Source organism: Hyperolius riggenbachi, chromosome 5 (assembly GCF_040937935.1).
Source record: "Hyperolius riggenbachi isolate aHypRig1 chromosome 5, aHypRig1.pri, whole genome shotgun sequence".
NCBI classification, from domain to species: domain Eukaryota; kingdom Metazoa; phylum Chordata; class Amphibia; order Anura; family Hyperoliidae; genus Hyperolius; species Hyperolius riggenbachi.
In genome coordinates this window covers 315,566,442-315,582,997 of record NC_090650.1, presented here as the reverse complement: position 1 = coordinate 315,582,997, position 16,556 = coordinate 315,566,442, and the positions used below count along the sequence as shown (strand labels likewise).

Sequence of the window (16,556 nt, the reverse complement as noted above, 5' to 3'; positions counted from 1 at the left end):
GGTGGTTTGGGGCGGATGAGGACTCATTGAAGGAGGTCCTGAAGGAGCGGTTGGAGAGGTAGGATGAGAACCAGGCCAAGGCATGGTAATGAAGGCCCATGGTCTGTAGGGACTGGAGGAGTAGAGGATGGTCCACTGTGCAAAATGCTGCTGAAAGGTCAAGAAGGAGGAGAATGGAGTATTTGCCTTCCACTTTAGCTAAGGCAAGGTCATTGACCACTTTGGGGTGAGCTGTTTCGGTTGAGTGGACAGGCTAAAATCCAGATTGTAGTGGGTCCAGTAGGGAGTTGGCACTAAAGCATATGGTCAGGCGTCTGTGAATCGGACGATCAAGGAGTTTTGAGGCAAAGGGGAGGAGGGAGATGGGGCGATAGTTGGAGGGTAGTGAGGATAGTAAAGAAATGTTTAATCTTTAAATATTTTGCCGAAGAGGAGTTAGAACCCTCAAGAAAGTATTGCTCTCTCTCATTGGCAGTCACTGGGACCACCTAGATACAGAACTATCAGCTGCCAGACACTGCAGTATCTTTTAATGAGGGGGTGAGATATTCTCCCACTGGTTATTTGGATCACATGAAAATAAAGCAATGCTTGAATAGGTCATGTTTTAAACTGGAGAAAACAAACAAAAAAAAATTAACAGAGACCAGCTAATGATCAGCAATCTACCTTTATTTTACAAACAGGCTCCTCAGTGAGGCTGCACCCAATCAACCTGACCTGCTCTGTGTCTTTATTATGGAGTCAGAGAAATGGAAAATATACAGATAAAGGGGAGTAGAAAAGCAAGAGCATACAAGACTTAGTACAGCTTTCTGAGAAATAAGAGAAAATATTGAACTGGCTGCAAAATATGCACCATGAATACCTGTCTAGTGGAGACCAGTCTCCATCTGACAGTGCGTAGTGGTCAGGTGAATGGCAGAATAAAGGTTCTCTGTATTCCTCTTCCTTACATAATGAGCCTGAAGATGATCTGCAGAAGAAAAATAGCATGATTGTGTTATTTCTACACTTACATTGGAGAAAACTGTGAATGAACAAGCCACTTGCAAAGTACTGTACACAACTCTATGCATTGCTATGATTGCTACAGTCATAGGCTATACACAAAGCACAAACCATACAATTTGTTGACGGACGAATCAAGCACCAATTAACTTTGGGGGCCCAAAACATTCAGTTCACAGAAACTAGGCAAGGATCAACATTTTTACCTTGGCTACAAAGCACTCTAGCAGTCTCTTCCCTCCCTACTCAACTACACTTGTCTCTAGATAGTGCCTTGCAAGTAATCTCCACTCTACTAAAAATATTCTGTCATGCTTTCTAGTCAACTCTTATTCTCTTGCACAAAAGACTTCTCCAGAACACCCTCCCACAATCTGTTCATCACTCCCCCTCACTTACTTTTGGGTGTAACCTGAAAACTACTTCAGGCAGGCATATAACCTTACTTAAAGGACTTACGATGCGAATCCTGCACAAAAAGTTATGTACCTCTTTCAAAGTGCAATCCTCCTGTGAGCCCATCCATGCCCTCCCTTTCACTTTGCTGTGCTTAATTCTCTTTCTGCAGGCTCCAGAGCAGACCCCGACACACCCTTCCCCCCTCCAGGTCACCTTATCTGATGTAGATAAGGATCGCCGCTTTAATTTATGCCTGAGCAGTTCGTATAACCGCTAGTTCGGCTGCGTAGGTCTTGAGCTCTGTCCAACCCACGTCCTCTCTCCCGGCAGTCTCGTACGCGTCATGTGGGCGGGCTCACATGCACTTTGAGTAGTCATGTTATTTCTACACTATTCTCAGGAATCGGCTCTATGCCTACAGTAGCCATCTGTGTCTAGCTCCAGAGCCTGGAGGTGTGGGGCAAAGATGTCACGTCATACTGCCTGTGTAATCAGAGAACATTAGAAGGGATGTGCTGTGGAGAGGTGCACAGCCACAGGATAGGGTGGACAGAGTACACTACTGGCTATGTGCATATATCCTGCCCCTGAGTAATGTAGATGTTCAATCCTCCCAACCTAGCACCTACAAAAGACATGAGTACAGAGCAGTGTCCAACCTCGGGCTGCTTGCAGCAGAAAAGGAAATGTGTAACATCTTTTCTTAATGTAGTATAGGAAGTGGCTGATGCAGTGATTCCACACTGAAAAGTAGAATATCACCAAGACAACATATTAGTGATGTACAACACAAGCTATAGTGGCATAGTACACAAAACTGCTTGCAGAAAGAATGCTGCATTCACAAAATAGTGCCCTCATACCATTTCTGAAAACATCCAGTAGTCATGAGAAAAGTCATTTGACATTTTGTACAAATTACAAATTAAAAGTTTAATTAAAATAACTTGGTAAAATATAGCCTACCACAAATACTACCAATATGCTTGAAATTCCTTTGCTTTGCTGTCCCTTTAGTATAGACTCCCCTTCCACTTCCCAAATTCTCATATTAATGTGGTTTGCATACATTCAAATTCCTAAAATTTGACCAACACATAACACATTGGCTCAGTCAGATACAACATGAGCCATTTCAAAGTACTGTTTAGTAATGTTTTGTCAGACAGCTAGTTTCGTCGTAGAATTCAATGCAATGTGACAAGCTGCAAAGAGAGGACTGGAAAACGCCAGGGCACTGGGGTCTGCTACTGTTTTTACAGATGGCATTTTCCCCAGAAGCAGAGAGCAATATGTGCCAACTTTAGAACATTCCAGTACGTCAAAGATCAAATGTCAACATTTTCATGCAACTCTCAAATGCTATAAGGTGCAGGATTAAACAAAAGGATATATAAAAAAGGAAAAAAATAAAAAAAAAAGTGTCCACAACCCATGATAAAATTCCATGGTTTTGAGATGTAAAAATAAGACTACAATAAGTAATTGCAAAACGTTCCCCCAATCACTTACTTTTTTGTTGTTGTGTTGGGGGGTAAGCATATGGGACGTAGCAGATTGCAAAATTGCTGTGGCGATGGTGATCTGGAGAGTCTTTACCTCATTACTCTTCAGCTTAGGGGACATATGAAAGTCTGAGGAAGCCAAATCTGACATGTAGGGAGATTGTGGAAGCAGTACGAAACCACAGGACTCAATGGCAGACATTGCGCTGGACTTATGCCCATATGCATGTGTCACGGAGCAGCCGTGAGAAACGCAGGCGAACTGGAAGATTCGCGCAGTCAATTTTCTGATTCCCGGTTAGATTTGCGCAGTCATTTCAGCAATCAGAATGACATTTTTTCTTTTCCTGAAGTATGTTTGTTGACCAGTGAAGTCAGGGCCCCCGTTCAGATCACAAATGCGGATGGCCATGCGTGCAGAACGCGTGCGGACCGCAACGCGTACGAACGAATGGCCATCCGCGTTTGTGTGCGTTGCGTGGCTGATCCCATCACTGAAAAGTGAATGGGACAGCCACGCGTTTTGTCAAAATCTGCGTGCAGCATGCGTTCCCGGACCGCACAGGTCCGGAACGCATGCAGTGTGAACATCAGACAGTGCACTCTATGCACTGTCTGATGTCATGCGTGTCGGCCTCCTGCACGCGTTTCCAAAACGCGGCTGGAAACGCGTGCAGTGTGAACGGGCCCTTAATGTTTGTGTAATTAGCTGGTTCAAAAGAAACTTATAGCTCAGTGTGTTTCAGCACCATTTGGCCTAATCTACTTTAAAATGAAAGGAGCCCAGAAGACAGTTCACACGTACCTGTCACAACTCTGACCAGGTAATTAACATCCTCATAGTTACCTGTGAACGACAGCATACACAGAAATAGTCAGGAAAACCCACAGTAGGGGGCCTATTCTGAAACTGCAGTCCCATAGACAGAACGGCAGCAACGCAGTATGACTTAGTTGTATGGACAGCCCAAAGTGAATATAGTCAGCCATTTTTGGTAAGATTGTAGCAGAATGCCACTGACCATCTCTACTAAAATAACACATTTAGGCGTAGTTGAAATCGCGCACATTTTAAGAGATCGTGGGAGTTCGTAGCCCATTCCTAAGCAGTTATTAATTTTGGTGCAACCACTTGCTCTAGACCCAGTCTCTGTACGGTTCCCCAAATCCACTGTGTATTAATCGGTTATCAGCGCAAATGTGGCATTTATCGGTTTTGAATTACAGTGTTTTATAAGTTTAAACCTGAATCTCTCTCTCTCTCTCCAAGGACTTGAACTGTGATTGGTTTGTCAACGAAAACTAGCTTCCATAAAACCAGGATGCATAAAAGGAGGGGCAGTCCTCCCCTGTGTACCATCATCTGATCAAGCCAGCCAGAGGACCATGTGGCTGATGGCCATTTGCCTGAAGGGAAACAAAGGACATTTTCCATGTGCTCAAATTTCCCAGAAAGGACATATGTTCACCTGGCTTAAGTATCCGTTTATTTATTCCCTTATTTTTATTTTCATACCGCGCTATTATTGTCTCTATAATTGTTGATTTTAATGATTTTCTGCATATATTATTTATATTGCATTTATAATAAAGACTTCTAAAAAGTCATTTGTTCGGCTACTCCTGCTATTCAGCCGCACAAACGAACCCTAGCTTCTAAAGAGTCGCTACTATTGTTGATAGCTAGATAAAATAGAGTGTGTTTAACTATTTTATTTGCAGGTCTAGAGTCAGCCAGTCAGTGGAATTCTCTGTCCCATGGTAACAGAAATGGTGGTAGCCTAGTATTTTGTGTTTAATAGATTGCACGCCTCCCTCTGGTCTGTCTGCTGCCAAAATTCCAGCGGTTTCTGTGCACCGATTGCGACCACAGATCTGTGTGCTGAAACCGATTGGAAGGCATTCTGCGATCCGGCCACTAGGGGGCATGTGACAGCATGGTCTTGGTGTAAAGAGAAAAATTTCTTCAACATTCCAAGACATTTTGACTTGATGACTTCCTACAAACACTTCAGTTTGGCAGCATAATATGCACCATTCAGTATCACTTCTGAAGTACTCAAACAGTATGACACCCCTCCCATCCCAAAAAACATGACCTTGCCAGCTGATGGGACAGAGAAACTTTAGGGGGTGGGGAAGGAGAGGTATTTTCAAGGTTCGGATTGCACCTTGGCTGAAAAAGGTGGACCCATGCTTCATCCATGGTGGTGGTGGGGGAATCAATTTTGCAGCATACATGACACGTTTCTGACATTTGTTTTCAAGAATCAACATTTTCGGGACCCACCGACTTAACACCCTGTGCATGTCCAGCACAACTCTTAGGATGTGTCCAGTGCATTCCTGAGATATGCTCACTTTCTCTGCGATGTGATGTTCTGTCATACGCCAGTCTGCCATTACGAGACCCTGGATTGCTGCAATGTTTTCCACCGTACTGGCAGTTGCTGGCCTTAGACTGCGCAACATTTTGGGCATGTGTGTTTTTCCATCTGATGACATCAATGGATTTATAAATGCACAATTCAAAAAGACACACCCTTCTCTGGAAGAGCATATACTTAATAACATATGCAATTTAAAACGACATAACTATAATACAAGGGGGCATGCCTATAAAACGCCTCTTAAACTAGTCTTTGTTGGTGTCACCTGGTTTAAACATTCCCAACTTGCTGACCCAATAGGCCTTACAACATAGCAAAAACATTGGTGGAACCTGAGAAAGGGCACATCACAACGAAAACGTTGTGCTGACCACAGCAGTGTAATATGCCTTACATATATGTAGACTGTCAAAGGGTGGAGAGCTGGTGAATTTGTGTCTGCTGCTTTTCCACAAAGTTACTGGAGATTAGCATGTTAGAATTTTTGGAATAGAACTACTTTCAGCACACAGAGCTAATGCACAAAGACATTTGACTTCAGGCTTTGCTCAGTCTTACAATTGTGCAAGTACACTAGGCAGCTGCAGTTGATCTGTAGTCAAACTCATGAGAAACGGATGCCAAACTGAACTCAAGAGTCTGTGTGAACTAGCCATTAAAGAACCGACAGCTAAAACAAGTAAGCAGTTAAAAATCTGTCAGAACCGACAGGATTTAGACTAATCCATCTCCACAGGGGGGGGGGGGGGGGGGGGGGATTTTCAGGGTTTTCTTTGTTTTTAAAAGCATTTAGTAAACAGCAGTTGCTAAGTCTAAGTGCAACAATAGTTTGAAAGTAGGGAGGCTGGCTGGTATCTTACTAATCTGACAGTTATGAAATGCTTTTGAAAGCAAAGAAAACTGTGAGAATCCCCCATGAGGAGAGAAGAGTAGTTCAAAACCTGTCAGTCAGATTTCAACTGCTTACTTTTTTGCAGTAGTGGTCCTTAAGGCCCCGTTCACACTGAACGCGTTTCCAGCCGCGTTTTGGAAACGCGTGCGGGAGGCCGACACGCACAACATCAGACAGTGCATAGAGTGCACTGTCTGATGTTCACACTGCGTGCGTTCCGGACCTGTGCGGTCCGGGAACGCATGCTGCACGCATTTTTTGCAAAAACGCGTGGCTGTCCTATTCACTTTTCAGTGATGGGCTCAGCCACGCAACGCATACAAACGCGGATGGCGTGCGTTCGCATGTGTTGCGTTCCGCACGCATGGCCGTCCGCGTTTGTAATGTGAACGGGGCCTAAAACAAACTGGACTCTAGATGAATTCACTGCAAGAGGAAATTGGTTAAGCAGAGTTGTCTCTTCCTGCACAATTCCAAGCATACATACTGGTCCCAAAATAAAAAAATAAAAAAAGGAAGCCTTTCATCGCAGTGGCCATATCTGAATGTTTGAGGAGGAGACCGGCATAACATATCTGAATCCCCGGCAACAGAAAGGCTAAATAATCATAAAACATATGTTTACTTCTGCAACATGAAAAAGATGTGAATTCTACTTCAGAATTGCTTGTGCTATGAGCCTGCTTGTATGTGCTCCGTATACATAAGTGAGGCTATGGCGGCCTCATGTGGACAAACTACTTATTGCAACAAACTGAGCGATCCCACTACATATAAATCTACAGTATAATATACAAATTATATATATCACACACGTATATACATATATACACACCCAGAATGGGGAACACAAAAACTTTTTAGGAATAAACAATTCAGCTTAGAACACTAAGTGGTTCTCTACATAGTACAATGTTACATACATGCTTATGTAATGATAATCAGAAGTGAATGATCCAGTCTTCCCAGATCCTTTTGCCCCCCCTTGTTCCAGCAAGGGGTCCCTCCAAACGTATTTAGGCTCCTGGCCGTAAGTGAACCCTGACTGGGCATGTGTAAATAAGGTCCACGCCTGCCCGGCAGAATGAAGCTGCCCATGCACAGCTTTTTTGTCCTCTGTGCATGAGTGCTTTGTATTACTGGCCATGCATGAACCCTACTCGAGCATGCCCAGTGACAATGCACTTATCCACAGCAGAAAGCGTCGCTGGCAGAAACGTATTTGACTGGCGCGAGAGGAATGAGTTGTAAGGGGAGCTAGAATGCCTATGGAGCATCCAGAGGATTCCCACTACCTAAGTAAGGATGTTTTATCATTATTTAAAATCACTTCAGGTGTACTTTAACTTACAATTTTAATGGTATACTGTAATCAAAATCATAACTAAATACAGGTGGTTTTTGAAGTTAATTCTGAACAAGCCTCAAAGTCTTATGGCCCTTTCATACCAGCTACCTTCCATTTCATTTTTGAAAAGGCCTGTCATTTTCCAAACGGAAGCACAGTAAAGTTAAGTTAGTAGTTCTGCTGCATTTCCCAACATAGCAAATATCGCAAAACGCTTTTGCAATTGTGTTTTGTGATTTTTGGTGTGAAAGAGCCCACATTTAGTTCTTTGGTAGGACAGTACCACATATTTCTGGCGCTTTGAGTCCGCCAGGAGAAAAGCACGATATAAATGTTATTTGTCTTGTCTTGTCTTTTACATGCCTAATTACTGCTGCCTGATGCAATTGCTAATGATTTCTGGATGACAGTTTCTGTACAGGCGAGTGAGATTGAAAGCAGCGTATAACCACAGATATCAGCGAACACCTATACTTGCACTACATTTATCACCTGAGACAATCACAAATCAAAGAATAACAATTTAGCATGCGCAAATAGATAGAAGTACTCTGGCTACAAGCTCACAGTCTACGTTAGTCTAAAGTTATTGCATACAGTTCTTGTTTTACACAGAATATGCATGCATCTTTGTAAATCTCCATCTGAATATGGTTTATATTGCTTTTGGTTCAGCTGGTTTTCCCTGTACACTATTAACCAGTATAAGGCTTAATCTTTGTAGAGCAAAAAAGGAAAAAAATGATATCTGAGGCAATGGAATGATATAGGTCTTATGTTACCTTGGGGGATGGATTGGGCTCCCTTCATCAGAACTGATATCCATTTCAAAAATGTCTTCCCCTCCTACATGAGGCGGAACCTCTTCCTTCTTTTCATGTTTCGCTCTCCTCCTCTTTCTCTTCTTCTTTTTCACAGAACCTATGCTAATATTATCGGGGTCTGTTGGCTGATACATCGGAGAAATCTTTTCCTCTTCTCCTGAGTTTGGCAAGTGGCTGTGAACAATCTTGAAAAAATGGCCATCTCTGGGTATAGGTGAGGTAGCCAAGTAAGCAGGGACTTGTTCCTACAGGCAACAGATAAAAAACAGAAGCACGTAAGAGAAATCTGTCAAATCACGCATTATTGGAAGCCTATACAGTGGCCCAGTGTTGTGCCTTCTGTTTCCTGCATGTGAATGATGATAATATTAATACTGTCAACAAGATAGTCTAAAAGGATATCTTAGCGCAAAATTAAATTAAAAACTAGGTGGGAGGGGGGTGGGTCAGGCATATTTAGTGGGCTCTCCTCATGCCCACTGCCCCTTGTTCTCCTCCATTCCCCTCCGGTACTACCTACCGACTCCACAAACTTACATCCAGGTCGGGGTGGTCACGGCTGACTGCGAAGGTGCTGCGCAGGGCGCTCCCAGCCGCAACCACACCGACCAGGAATTAAGTTCAGGGGGCCGGTAGGCAGTACTGGAGGGGGGCGGAGGAGAATGGTGGGCATGAGGAGAGCCCATTAAACATGCATGCTGCCCCCGTTTATAATTTAATTTTGCGCCATGGTATCCTTTAGCCAGCTAGGTGCACATGACCCATTACTGTCACCACAGGGATCAGGAGTTCCGACAGTTTGAGTGCTAGCTACACAGCGACCCCCAGTAACCATATAATACACATAGCTGTAAATTAATACACGGACCCAAGTCGCACTCGTGGTTTAGGCCTCCAGATGTTAAAGATCTTCATGATCCAATAAACTTCTCTGCGCAGCAATAATTTTCCTGTCACCCTCTATGTAGAAGAGGGTGGTTGTGATGGACACTTGTCAATATAGAAGTGTGATTTTAAGGCAACTTAATGACACTGATGTATATTGCATGCTGGATAAGGGCTGAATTTAGGACTTGAAGAGATTGATTGGAAATATATTGGAGGATGATGTGGATAGGAACATCATTGACAGGGATCTTGCCATTTTTCAGACAGTGTGACTCCTGTGATGTATGCATTACCCAAAGTTCATAACAGCCTCCTGAATTCACCAGGCAGGCTCATTGTGGTTGGGGTAAATTCTATTTATTGGCAAAAACAGATCCATAATAGGTACAAGTAAATCCAGTACTTATGGCAGCAGAGGGGGTGCAGGGGGATGTCAGTGGGTGCCAAAGGGTGCACGGACTGACAACAGTTTCGCTATAGACTAACTTTTTTCTGAGGCTTGCAGTGTGCAACATTACTGGAGTGAAGACTGTTTAATCAGTTGCCAAGAGTGAGCGCTTGTGACATCGACCTCCACTTCAGCATGATTGGAGGCATTTCCCGAGTGCGTCAACATGTGACGGGTGTTATGCGTAAAAAGTTTGCACATTCCCGGATTGAAACTCTGAATGAAAACAGCAAATGTGGTAATGCAAGTAAGCAGCATTAATAGAGCCACATTGCACGTAAGCACAAATACATTTAAGTACACTAACCTTTTAAAAATACGGTAGTCTATGAAAGAATAGTTCAATGCAATAAGCTACTATTAAAGGGACAATATGGCAAAAATACTAAAATTTCAAATACATATGTACACATACATTAGTCTCAGAAAAAAAATGCACTGTAAATGCTTTGCTTCCTATGTAGCTGTCGCTTACAGTAGGTATTATGAAACGGACAGCATTGAACGGATTACAGAAAGGTTTTTGGACTAGTCCAACTCCTTGTCAGAAAGTCTCAAGGTTTTTTTCTTTACGATTTTCAAAATAACTCCCTGTAAAGGACTTATAGAAAGATGTTGGCTGGCTTGACTACTCACAGCAGACTCTATTCTAGCAGCTAGCCTACGCCACTGCCTTTCAGGGAGTCCTTTTGAAAATAAAGGCAACCTTGAAAATCCTCCACAAGTATATGTACTAGTCCAAAACAAATAGAGAATGAGAAATTCTGGTAATGTAGTCATTCCTGCCTCTGCATTAGCGTGTTAAAAAAAATCTGGTTACTTGACACTCACATTTTCTTCTCCGGTTTCTTGTACAAAAAATGCTTCACCGTTGTCACCAAGCTTCATGTGCAAATCTACTGCTTCTCCATTGATTTCAATATCAATCTACAACAAAATCAGCACATTATACACATATTTCCACTTCAAATACCTTTGTTTAAGCATCAAAGTCATGGTAATGTGACCTCTGTAACTCCTCCTCCCAGCAATGGAGATAGGCATGGTGTCTTAGCCTAGTTAAGCAATACCCTGTATCCTCCATCATCACTCTAATGGATAGGGCTGTCAAGTTCCTGTGTTGTGAAGGAAATGACCTAGCAGCTTGAGTGAACAGGAGGGGCTGCAGTGGCCAGATAACCACAACTTCTCAGTCTAAAGACTGAGCTTTCCATACTTCCTTTTATAATGAAACATTTACGCAGTTTACCATTTCTCACAGGTTCTGAGAGCAGGGGACACAAAGAGGCCGTTTTTTACATTTTTAAAAATCATACAACTTGGCTTTAAACATTTCAAATGTAACAGCTTTCCATACTTCCTTTTATAATGAAACATCTTCTCTCTTGCCCCCTCACTACAACACAAAGTGGAAAGAGCACTAATTACAGTGTCATAGTATTTCCATTTGGTATTTAACAAAAACAACTTTTTTCTTATGTGAATATTTAAGTAATTACTGTATGTGAGTACAGTATTACACCATCGATCAGTCTTGGCTTTTGTTTACCCAGAGCTGTGTGCTTTACGCACTTCTCTATTCACTGTACACCAATGATTGCGCCTCCACAGATCCATCTGTTAGGGTTCTGAAGTTTGCAGATGATACAACAGTAGTTGGTCTCATACAAAATGGGGACGAGTCAGCATACAGGCATGCAGTGGGAAAGCTTTCCACCTGGTGTAGCAGCAACAACTTGGAACTACATGCTCTCAAAACCATGGAGATGATAATAGACTTTAGGAGATCTCTCCCCCAGCACCTCCTTCTAACCATAAATTGATCTACAATAACCCGGGTAGAGTCATTCAAGTTTCTTGGGTCCACAATCTCAAACAACCTAAAATGGGACAACAATACTGTTGCTATCATCAAGAAAGCACAACAGAGGATGTACCACCTACGGCAGCTGAAAAAGTTTGGCCTACCTCAAAAATTAATGGTGCAGTTCTACACTGTGATCATTGAATTATGACTTCATCTATGACTGCATGGTTTGGCTCCTGCTCAGTACTAGAAAAGGTGAGACTACAGCACATCATCATCCGAACAGCGGAAAGGATAATTGGCTGTAGCTTACCTTTCCTGCAGGATATTTTCTGATCGCTTGAACAATTGTTTGCTAGAAATTGGACTGTTAAGGTGCGTACACATGCACTACTAAATGCAACAACGGGTGCGCCGGGCCCTCCCGCTGGGCGGTCTTTTAGCCGACAGTAGCGCGTGTACGCACTGTCAGCAGACTGATAAGGCTGTTTCTGAACGATCCGCTGAGCGGATCGTTCAGAAACAGCCTTATCAGTCCGCCGACAGCGCGTACACACGCGCATACTGTCGGCTAAAGACCGCCCAGTGGGAGGGTCTGGCGGACCCGTCGTTGCATTTAGTAGTGCATGTGTACGCACCTTCAGTCGCCACCTTAACCCTGCTCACTCCATCTTCCTGCTCTTGCCTTCAGGAGTAAAGCTGGGTCTACACGTGAAGATTTGTCTTATCAATCGAGCCCCGATAACATCCGACAGGTCCGATCTCGCTGCGGCCGATTCCCCGCTTGTTCCCCGTGAGCGGACAATAGCAGGGAATCGAGCGGAAGATCAGCGGCGTCGGCGGGGATGAGCGGGTATCGAATCCGACGCACGCGTGGACGAGCGGGTACACGCGGGGATGCGGAAGAGTCGATCCGGCGGCTAATCGAGCAGCCGGATCGTTCCGTCTAGATGTAGCATAATGCCTAGTACAAACCATACAATTTTCTGTTAGATTTTCTGTAATTAGACTATTTTCTGTAAAGTACTGGTAGAGACTGGTCAATCTCTCTGGTGCATTGTCTTCTGTTTATCTCCTGCTGAGTAGAACAATACGAATTGCTCGGCAGATAGACGGTTAGATAGATATTTCCAACATATTGGAAATAATCTATCTGGCAGGTAAATCTAATGCTGGGCATACTCAGCGTCGAGGGGAGGATTATCAATCAAGCCTGATGGCTCGATTGATAATATCCGCGGGGATCGATTCTGCACTTGATCCCCGCAGGCGGACAATAGCGGCGAATCGAGCGGGTGATTAGAAGCGCAGGCGGGGACGAGCGGGAATCGATCCGTGGGGACGCGGCGGGGGTCGATCCAGCCCAGCATAACAGAAAATCTTACAGAAAATTGTATGGTGTGTACTAGGCATAAGTTTCTGGTCAATTGCTACTAAAACTTCTACACATGAACAGCTTTTTTCTGCAGGCGGTAGCCATGCCAAGTCAAATTCCTTGTAAGTGCAAACTTACTTGGCCAAATAAGTTGATTCTCAAAAAAAAAATAAAAAAAAAAAATCTTTGAACTAAGCAAGATGTATGCAACTATACAAATACTGTATACCAATTTGAAATGTGAGGTATCAATACAGATAATTTTGTCAAGCTCTCAAGTTATTGCAAGTGATGTTCTCATGAACACTACGAACAATATTTGCAAAAAAATGTAATTTTCTTCTGCAGTGGTTTTGTGCTGCTCTGATTTTTTGTTTTCTTTTTAATTTGGCATTAGCTCTATTTTCATGGGAACCAGCCTGTTTCTGATTGTGTCCATACCTACAAGCTATGCTGAGATGAGTAGTTCTGTATTTGTGCACCTCACAGCAGTGTGCGGATACATACAATGTTACTCTGTAAAAAGACTTCAGGCATCAATACATACTGACACTTCTGTGAGAAATGGCCACAGCTCAAACATTGCATCCCGCGTTCCAAATGTCAAGCTGTCAAAACACGTCATCTACATACAGTGCAGAAAGCTGCAAACTGTATAAGAGAGAGATACTACTGAAAGCTGTGGACTAATAAGGAATTAAAATAGAAGGGACAAAAGCTCAAGAGTGTTACACCCATCCCATTATGTGAAGCAGGTGACATCTATAGCCTCATAAAAAAAGAGGGGTATTATAATCATAAACACACAAGGGAAGAAAGACAGCAGGGGGGAGATATGAAAGCTATGTAGAGAGTGTTGCAGCGGAGCTCACACTGAACTATCTGCCAGTGTGGCACTTTGTGTCTTCTCTCTATCGCCACAAGGATATACCCCATGATGCGGTGCCACATACGTGATCATGTACATCACGGGATACAGGTGTTCCTCTGGCAATGCAGAGAAGACACAGAAGGAGGCGCTCAGGTGAGTGTGCGCTCCGCTACAACACTCTGCACAGCCTAAGGGTAGCACACTTTACATTAGGGGAGATAGGACAGGGTCCATTGGTCATGGTGAAATCAAATTCCACTACAGCAGTGCACCAGACTGTCATCTTTGGGCTGAGATTTTTCTGGCTGAAGCGATTAATAGTTTTAATCAATTTTGCCGGAAACCGAACAAAATTACCATCTGGTAAACCTGCCGGAAACATTGAATAATGTATAGGTACCTTTAGCAAGTGACTGAGTAGGAGGGCAAAGGAGGAGAATCAGACTGGGGGGGGGGGGGGGGGGGGGGGGGGGGAACAGACAAATTCCCTTCGTGACCTACAGCAGATATTTGAGCGCAGTTACATGCTCACCACTTTTTCTTTGGACCGAAGAACTCCTAATTTCCCAAAGCGGACATGGAAAGGTGAACACAGGTAGGTGCCGTCTTGCTGCTTGACTACAATCACATCGATGCAGCCGGATAGTGTTGCCTGGTTGATTCCTTTGTACAGCTCCTTCACAGTAACCAGGACCTGCCCGGCCAGTTGCCCAACATAATTCATGGTTTGACTCTGGAAAGAAGAAGAAGAACTGAATTAAAGCCAACTAAAAAAACTTCAAGCATGAATTGCTTTACATGATTTATTAGGGCTGTTAAAAAAAAGTCCCTGTAGTATTTATAGTCCCTTACAAAAGAGAAACACTGGCAAAATTGCACTTGTTGCAGACAGAGTAAGCAGGAGTTACAACTGGTGTACGGTTTCTTTAAGTAGCAATCATCAAGAATGATACTTTAATCAAGGACTGCACATAGCTTTAATATGCTGTTGCAATCTAGGTGCTTTACGCTGATAACACAGTAGCTCTTAAAGTGTGCCTGAACTCAGACCTCCTCTCTGTTCTAAAAGATACACAACACCATAGTAAACGTTAAACAAAAAACTATTTTTGTTACAGCCGATACAAATCCTTTAATAAATCTGCACAGTTTCTACTTCCTGATTCATGGAAGCAGACATATTGTTTACATCCTGTGCCTTCAAATGAGCTCATCTGCCATCGGCAGTCATGTGACACAGGGGACGGATCAAATTACAACTTGTGATTAGACACAAATGAGGGGAAATTACACAGGCTAAGCTCTTTAAATACATACAGAGTGCATTTCTGTTATGTTTTCCTTGTGTCCTGTGCAAGAGTTCAGGTCCACTTTAATACACTGAATATTTGAAAGTTTGTATAAAAAGAGAAAAGGAATCTTAGCAAGAGTCGAAAGCCTTTTTTTTCCTCTTCATTTGACTGAAAAATCTGATCGGATTTCCATTTTTTTCCCCGATTTCTATTGATCCGTAGTGCTGGAATTTTTTCTTCTATTTTTCTAAAGATTGTATGGTGTGTGTTAGATTGTCAATTTATTAGTATACACACCCTAGCAATTTTCTCAGCGTTTCCAATCATTTTTATCATAATTGGGGAAAAATTGTACATATTTGTCTGGTACATTGGTCATATTTTTGAATTGTTACAATCAGTCAAAAATAGATTGAACAGATATTTAAAAAATTCTATGGTGTGTGGCCACCATAAGGCCAGGTTCACACTGGACGGATCAAAAACTGATCAGTGTTTGGCCTCTTGCACACTGCAAGTGATTCCGATTCAGATTCCGCTTTTTAATCAGTTTTTACATCCGATTCAGATTCCGATTTGCAGTGTGCAGGGAGCAAGCTGCAAATCTGAATCTTAATCGGATGTAAAAACTGATTAAAAAGCGGAATCTGAATCGGAATCGCTTGCAGTGTGCAAGAGGCCTTAAGACTGATGCATAAAAAACGGATCAGTTTTTATTGGGCATCAGTTTTTGATCGGTTCTGTCGCTCCGGAACATGTTTGTCGCTTCGGGATTATCGCAGCCTCCCCAAAACTGCAGCCCGGTCCAAGGAACTTGTTCTAACAAAGCAATGTAAATGGACCCTATTAATTAACACCTTCGTTTAGCTCTGCTAAATGGACCATTTTTGTTTTTTCTTCCAATGTGAACTGGACCATAGGCTATGTTCACAGTGGTGTGACGCAGTGAGACAAAGGCCACATTGCTGTGTTTAAAAGGCATGCGGCATCCCAATGTACTGTATGAAATGCGGTACCACAAAACGAGCGCATTGACAGCGAAGCATACCACTGACTGCATGCTTCACTTTATGCAACGCAATGTACGGATAATGTGTAATTTTCCCATTCTATTCCTTCTTTTAAAAAGGGACGTAATAAGTAATAATTAAGTAAATCAAATTTCTCATCTTCTTTCTGCCTTCGTTCCTACATTTGCGGCACGGTTATAAAGTACTGTATTAGGAGAATACTCAGATTATGTAAGATTGAAGCTAAGCATGCAACATGGAGTGTTCACACTAATACATTCTGCAAGCCACATGCTGTCCCTAAATTAGCACCGTCATTACTATTCCCATTATTGTGCAGTGCAATTTTCTGAATCACAACACTGCACAGGCCTTGCAAACAAGTACCCCCCTTCAAGCCTCACAAGCATTCCGCTGATCCTTCTAAACAGAGTATTAATATTCACTTCCTGCCCTGCTCTGCATTTTTAGATAAACACTTTAAACTGCTAACTCA

The 16,556-nt window shown here is 42.9% G+C and overlaps 1 protein-coding gene across 2 annotated transcripts in view; it reads right to left on the bottom strand.

Annotated features, from left to right (window-relative positions):
* LPIN2 (lipin 2) overlaps positions 1-16,556 on the bottom strand; it is a 127,980-nt gene that overhangs the window by 60,408 nt on the left and 51,016 nt on the right. For both annotated transcript variants that reach the window (XM_068237220.1, XM_068237219.1), the window contains exons 2-5: positions 14,291-14,491; positions 10,537-10,632; positions 8,328-8,614; positions 869-976 (exon numbers count right to left, since the gene is read on the bottom strand). In XM_068237220.1, coding sequence (XP_068093321.1) covers positions 869-976; positions 8,328-8,614; positions 10,537-10,632; positions 14,291-14,482 — 683 coding nt within the window. In that variant the 5' untranslated portion in view covers positions 14,483-14,491. The remainder of the gene's footprint in view (positions 1-868; positions 977-8,327; positions 8,615-10,536; positions 10,633-14,290; positions 14,492-16,556) is intronic.